The 7,370-nt window shown below is 45.1% G+C and overlaps 1 protein-coding gene across 1 annotated transcript in view; it reads left to right on the top strand.

Moving 5' to 3' along the window:
* Positions 1 to 5,152: 5,152 nt before the first annotated feature.
* The window catches only part of Mtpn (myotrophin), a 34,127-nt gene continuing 31,909 nt past the window's right edge, over positions 5,153 to 7,370 (top strand). Inside the window, exon 1 of the mRNA XM_038320598.2 lies at positions 5,153 to 5,451. Within this exon, the coding sequence (XP_038176526.1) occupies positions 5,380 to 5,451 (72 nt within the window). The 5' untranslated portion in view covers positions 5,153 to 5,379. The remainder of the gene's footprint in view (positions 5,452 to 7,370) is intronic.

The raw sequence follows: 7,370 nt of genomic DNA, 5'->3' as shown, positions 1-7,370 counted from the left end.
ATGTGAAACGTTCACAGCTCACTTGCCAGAACTAGTCACAAGGCCACACTTACGCCCTAGGGACCAAAAAGTGACTTCCCCAAAGGAGGAAGCAAGAGCAAAAACTAGTGATAATCAGTTTGCCCTTCTGGTCCTTAGATATTGAGGTTATTATGCTTTTTCCCACATGCAAAATAAATGTAACATGTCTTCTGAGGAAAATAACCCCAGAAGTTTTATGCTATTAGAACATCAACTTTACAGGGTAACGTAGCTCAGTGGTAGAGTGCTTTCCTAGCAAGTGAAAGGCCCTAGATTCAAATCCTCAGAACCCCAAAAACAAAACAAACAAACCATACAGGGCAGTGGAGTATCAAGCTCAACATCCAGGGTCTCACGGGAGGGATTTTATGCCTTTTGTTGACCTGGAGACATAGGAACTGAGCAGCAGAGAATCCTTCCCTTGAACCTGGTATGCAGATGTCTGTGGGAACATGATAACCACAATAGCCACTCCCATTCAGAAAGAGGAAGAATGGGATAGAGACACCAATCATAGTCTATGGCTATTTTGCAACCTTGCACAGCCGTTGCAAGGAGCCCCCTTGGGGGAGGGGATGGCTTTTGATTAGGCCCCAGTTCCAATCCATACACCTTCCTCCTCCAGTTCATGGCTTGGGCAGTTCTTACCTATACCCTCCTGAAGGGTTCTTTCATGCTCTCACCTGTCATCTTGAGTAAGTACTGGAGTTTAAGCAGCAACTTTCTCAAACTACTTTCTGTAGACAGAGGAAGAGGCCCTGGCTCATTTCAAGACTATCCACAGTGTCCTACAAATGTGACCGATAGGTATTTTGGCCTCAGTCTCAGAACTTCAGTCAGCTATTTCTACAGTTGATCCAAGTAAGCTCTATGTGTCCCAGCCATTGTCGTTCCTTGCTTATTTCTTCCTTGTTTCTTCCAGCCTATAGGCTAGCAATACACGCGCTATTGTGTACTACTGGAAAGTTTCACGGAAATACTACTTTAATCTAGAATGTGATCCTATCTTCAAGTCTACACTCTAACCAGCCCTTGTTTCTCTCTCTCTCTCTCTCTCTCTCTCTCTCTCTCTCTCTCTCTCTCTCTTCTCTCTCTCTCTCTCTCTCTCTGTGTGTGTGTGTGTGTGTGTCTGTCTCTCCTCACTCTCTCTCCCCTCCAGTTTCTTCTCACTATCTCCTTTCATTTTTGCTTATTTTTAATAACTAAAAGTGAAAATCACTTGTTTCTTCTAGTTGTTCATATTTCCACATTTTTGACTCCTTATAATAAATTTTGTTTTTCAAATATTCTGTTTTTAACTATGTGTACATACCTGTATCTGTGTGTGGGAACGTATGCATGAGGGCCGGTGACAATGAAGAACAGAAGACATAAGATCTCTGGAGTTACAGGCAGTTGCTTACAAGCTGCCCAAACCTGGATGCTGGGACCTGAACTCCCTTCTCCAAGAGCAGCACACACCCTTAACTGCTGAGGCATCTCTTGGGCTCCCTTGCATTTTTATTTGCAAACTGGACAGTTATTTTTACGCTGAACTTTTCCTGTACTGTTTTAGGTAATCACTATTTCCAACACGGAGAACTGAGCCTCCAGATCCAGCCTCCTCCGCTCCAGCTACAAGTTTATGGGTTACATTATCTGCTCCCAGGCTGCGCCATGTTTCCATGACAGTCTTTCCCAACCTTTTGCTCCTGCGACTATGAGTCACCATCTTCATAACTTCTATCATTTCCGTTTCTGTGTACTAGCTGGTCCTTAAGACAGAGGGAGTCATTTATTCACTGGTTTTGTTCCAGCCACTTCTTCAAACTGGAAATTGGTTCTGTATTCATTAAGACTGGCTCAGTGCTGCTCCAGAAATCAAATCCAAGTCTTATTGGTTTAAGCCAAAGAATTATTTTATTTGTATTACATATTCATCGTAGGATGGGATAAACTCTGCGGTTATGCTCCTTCAGGACCCCTGGCTGCCTATGTAGTCACTGCCCTGAATGTTGTCTATTGCTACAGCAGAAGGGAAAATTGGGTGCTAAAGAGTCTTGAACCAGCCAGCCTAAAAGTGGTCTTTATTACTTGTACTTATAATAATAGTCCAAAATTAGTTACACGATATTACTCAACTACAAAGAATCCAAGAAGAGCAACTGTCTCTTGCACCCAGAATGATATTGGCATACAAAAGGAAGCATTTATTGAATATCATAAAGATCTTCCAAAATAGGTAAGTAAAAAAAATAATGAAAATCTTTAGACTCATCATTGTGAATTGGCAAAAAGGGCAGGCGCTATATGACTGAAGTAGATAGATTTAGAAATCTCACTTCAAGGTAACATCTGCAAGCAAATCCCAATGATTGAAAAGAGGCAGTAAGAATTAGACAGGAAATAACACACATGAAGGCCACAGGCTGGAGTGTGCCTGGCTTTTTCTGAAAATGACAGAAGGCGAGATACGTGGAAACTCAAGCCGCAATGGTGGCAGGGAGGGGGCTGTCATGGGATTGAACTATCCAGGGGAGATCACAGAAGGCCCTGATCTGAGGGGCAGAGCACACAAGACGTACAGTAGGAAGCTGCTCAGCACTTAAACAAGGAATGCTTTCCTTGGGCTTAAAACAGTGACTCTGTATGGAAACAAATGGCCTGCAACAGGGTGAAAGTAAAACTGGGATCTGCTATAGCGATCTCTTTTGCAGACAGCGATAACAGCTTGGGCAAAAGTTGGGGTCAGTACTGAAATCTACAAGAAGTCAACCAATTTCAAAGTATTTTGTGGGGTTTTAAAGGTTGGGGTAGGGGAAAGTTGGGACTAGCCGGAGCTATCATGACTTTCATGTTTCTGGTTTTAGTGAGCAGGTGACTGGTAGGATTTATAGAACAGGAAGACCAGAGAGTTATTGAAGTTCAGAATCTATGCCACAGGAGTCTATTTTAAACATGCCGAGCTTGGGACAATCCACTGAAACACTGAGTGTAAAAGTAGATCACACAGAAGTCTCGTGGCGAGCCAAGAGCTGCCCTGGCCTGTAACTCAGAGATCTCCCGGGAAAGTTTCTAAGGAATCAAAATTGCCTCATCTTTTTTTTCTTTTTTTTACTGAAGTTTCCTTCTAGAAAGAAGTTGTTGTCGGGCATATAGACTCATATTCTCAGCCATCAGAGTTAGAATGAACAACACTGTAAGCGGCTGTTAACAATTCACAGGTTTTCTTTGTGATGGGAAGTCTTTTCTCAGTTGTTACTAAACGATAGCAAATGCACACGTACTCACCAAACAGCACTGTTTTGCTGTGAAATTTGAAGCAAAGGGGGGGTTAAATAACTTGGAGAGGACACAAAATCTGTCAGAGTGCATCATGTACTTAAAATCCTATGGCTTTCGTTCTACTCTGTGCTTTCAACCTCTGGACTTTGTAGAACAGAAGTAAATTATCTACTGGATAATAATATTCTATATGCATAACAGTTTCAGTAAGTTTTTTTTTTTTTTTTGCTCAGTGTTCCTGGGTATATACACATGCTTGAATCGTTAAGATTATAAAATAGTAACCACCAGGTGATTGTATTGTAAGATATTTCAGTCCAATCCTAAGAACACAACTAACTTCAGAAAAAAATAGTCTGTAGTTACAAATCAATTAAAACATAAGTGGTTTTTAAACCACACACATTTTTAATGCGAATTAGACTGAACACGTTAGATGTCGCTTGCTAGCTAGGAAATCACACCGAGTTTTAATGCCCATCACACACTCAGGGTCCCCACCACGGAACATAATGTTTAGTACCAATGCGCTAAATTCATTGTTGAGTTAGCAAGACGCCTCAGACAGTAGAGATTCGTGCAACAAAGTCTGATGGTGACCTAAGGTCAGTCCTCAGGACCCACATACTAGGAGGAATGAACTCTTTCCACAAGTTGTCCTCTGACTCCCACGTGGAGACTGTAGCACACCCACGCCCACATACTTAGATCTGTACTTTACCCACCGAAGTATACAATTTAAAAAGAAACAAACTGGCATTGTTGTCTCAACTGTGTGTTGAAGATTTCCTTCTGGGCAAAACTTGCTTTATTCTTTTGTTTTTATTTCCTTCTGGTGGGTAGTGGGTTCTCGAGTCCCAAACAGTACTGCATAGTTGAGGAAAGGAAGGAGAAAAGCCAGGAGTGGTAATGGGGATGTAGGAGAGAAAGGAGGATAGAGTCCTCCCAACCAAAGATTTCTAAGAATAGAAATTCAGTATGAGGCCTCAAGGCGAAACACAGCAGGTCCTACATGCACACACACAGCATGCACACACAGGAAGCACTAAGCAGCCTCGGTGGGCTCAAAACAAAAAGAAGTGTTGGAAAGATGACTCAGAGGTTAAGAGCACTTATTGCTGCTCTTGCAGAGGACCCAGGTTTGATTTCCAGCATGGTCTAGATGGAAGCTCACAACTGTAGCTTCAGCTCCGAGATCTGATGCCTCTCCTTGTCTCCTCGGGCACCTGCACACATGTAGTGCACATAAGTACACAGACTGAAGCAAAACACTCATACACATAAATAAAAATAAAGTTTTCGTTTGTTTGTTTTGGGGGCGGTTTATTTTCGGGGTTTGTTTTTGTTTTTTTTTTAGGAGAGGGAGGATAAAATTGGGAAGGAAAAGTGGTGGTGGGGATGGGGAGGGAAAGGACAGAATCTGGGGTGGATTTGATCAAAACACATTGTGCGTATAGATGAAATTCTCAAAATTTTTTTGAGAGTGGGTTGTTCTGTTTGTTTTGCTTTGTTAATGATTTAAAGTGGGAGAGACGGAGACGACTTAAGTAAACATTTCTTGGCGTTATTAGAAAGTGAGTCCTCGAAAACTAACATTTTCCCTTCTGCAGTGGACTGGGAGCATCCTAAATCTCACCCAAAACTTTGTAACTGTCCCAGGTTTTGTCCCTGACATCCGGAACCTCCAAGATCTCTGTCACTCAGCCTCCCGGCCCCGCCCACTGGACCACGCCCCTCCTCATCTCCGCGTTGGCAAGCCCGGACACTGAGCCTGCGCACAAGTGGCCCTCGGAGGTAGGCAGCCGGGGCGGGGTCCGGAGCGGGGCGTTCCGGCGAGAGGAAGAGGAAGAGGAAGTTGGAGGCGGATCCTAGCGGGGCGTGAACCGGAAGTGCAAACGTCCTGCTTCTCCCCTAGCCAGGCGGAACCTGTTCGGCTGGGCCCAGCGGCTGCAAAAGAACTTTCTCCCGCCCCAACGGTCGTCGCGGCCCACAGCCTCGCCCACGCGGCGGCCCGAGGCGCGTCGTTTCCTCGTGTCCCCTTGTTGGGCGTACCCGCCACTTGTGCCCGGCCTGCCGGCTCAGCCCGCTGCAGTGATGTGCGACAAGGAGTTCATGTGGGCCCTGAAGAACGGGGACTTGGACGAGGTGAAGGACTACGTGGCCAAGGTGAGCGGGGATGCGCGGAGGTGGCGGGGCCGTGAAGCCCGGAGCGCGCCGGCCGCCAGGCAGGCTGGGGAGACGCTGCCGCTCGGTGCCAGGTAACCGCCGCGCCGCTCACGGCGGCCGTGGCCTTGCTGGCCCCCTCGGGTACCTGGCGCCTTGGTGGCCTCTCTCGATCGTTATGAGACCCGTTACTGCAATCTTTTCTTTGAATGAGACCGTTCTCCATCTTGGACTTGCGGGTTACTAAGAAGTAACCTAAGCAGTTAGAATCCGGAACGATTTCTTGAACTTGGGGCCTGGTGGGAATAGAAAGAAGCCGGAGACGTTTCGCTAACCGTGAAATGAAGTGCTCAAAATAGCCAGAGTTGAATTTCTGAAACTTGGTGTCACTTGGGTGTGGCCTTTTTCCTCCCCTCCACTACACAGTGGGGTGTGTGTGTGTGTGTGTTATTCGCTTCGAGTGATAAGGTTGTCATTTGGCATCTGTAGTGGTTAGGAAATCTGAGGAGTTTTTCAGAGGCATTTTAACTTTGGGTCCACCATTGATTTCATCTGGAGCCCGTGTGCGTGTAGTAAACGGTACTGCGGACTTCTACTCATGCTGTATTTGCGGGTAAGAAAATATGATTAAGAAAGCCAAATTCGGGGCGAAACCCAAATTAATAGAAACAAATTCACTTTGTGAGGAACTTGAAAAGTTCTAAGCTAACCTGCCTTTGGATCTTAAAAACTGCACCTTTTTTAATCTTAAGGAGACCTTAGTAGATTTTAAAATGATTTCCTGGAAGTATAAGTTTATGACAGCTGTGAGCATCTTGGTCGTCTTCCCAAAATGTGAGCCTGTGGTCAGGATTTCAATTCTTCAAAGGTGTGAGCCGAGGCATCCTGCTTCATGGGCCTGTGGTAGGAAAGCAAGCAGAAGCAGGTTTATTGGGGGTGGGGGGGCTGGTTGTTTGGGTTTTGTTTCAAAACAACCACATGATTATACAAGGCTGATAGTCTTTTCTCCCCTTGATGTCATTACAGTTTAGACTTTTGCCATGTTAGTTGCCTACAGTGGATGTTTGAGACAGGCTGCCTTCTAAACCGCCTTAGCATTAGACTGAAACCTGAACCGCCACCTCTTTGAATGCTGGGTGAAAGAAAACATCAACCAGTAGTGTGGATCACCACACTGCTCTCTCAAAATGAGTGGCCTTGGTTTTTCCTGGCCTGCTCAAACTTAAGTGATTTGAAATACAAAATATTGATAAGACTAACTGAACTTGGTTACAAAATAACATGCTTGAAATTGTTTCTATAGTCTCCATGTTAACTTCCTGACCAAACGGTTCAGTCCAGGTGGAAACTGGGGGATTCTCCTGCAGAGCTGACGGTTGTCAGAGCCTCCGATGTCACTTTCCCAGTCTCAGCGCCACTTCACGTTCGCTGCTGCAGTTCTCCAGCCCACACTCTGTTTTCTTGACTTAGTTTGCCCAACCCCATCCTGGGCATCTTAGATAGTTAGCTGAAGGGATCAGGATTTATTTAAGCATGTTATTTTTCTCAGTGAACTTCCTTTTCTAACTTGATTGTGGATTCTGCATCTTAGCCTCTGCTTCACTTGCAGCTCCCCTGTCTTTTGGTTTACTGGACCATTGTGATGTGTTGAGAGCCTGTTTTCCTCGCCTGTCTGGAGACTCTGCTCCAGACCCTGACATGTATTTCTTGCAGTAGATTTGTCCGTGTGCACTTACATCCTGTTCAGCCAAGTCAGCTTCACAAGTTAGCCTCCAAGCTAACTTCCTATTTGTCCTCTTAGCCTCAGTATCACCTCTTCCAGGGGGGAAAAAATTCAACTTGGAAGGGAACTCAGCTTCTTAATTGTTGTTTCATTTGCAGGTCACTGTGATGTTGCTTTGTATTTGTCCTGCGTTAGGCCC

The sequence above is a fragment of the Arvicola amphibius genome, chromosome 2 (genome assembly GCF_903992535.2).
Source record: "Arvicola amphibius chromosome 2, mArvAmp1.2, whole genome shotgun sequence".
In the NCBI taxonomy this organism is placed as follows: domain Eukaryota; kingdom Metazoa; phylum Chordata; class Mammalia; order Rodentia; family Cricetidae; genus Arvicola; species Arvicola amphibius.
The sequence above is the reverse complement of the archived record's forward strand: the minus strand, read 5'-3'. Positions and strand labels throughout refer to the sequence as shown.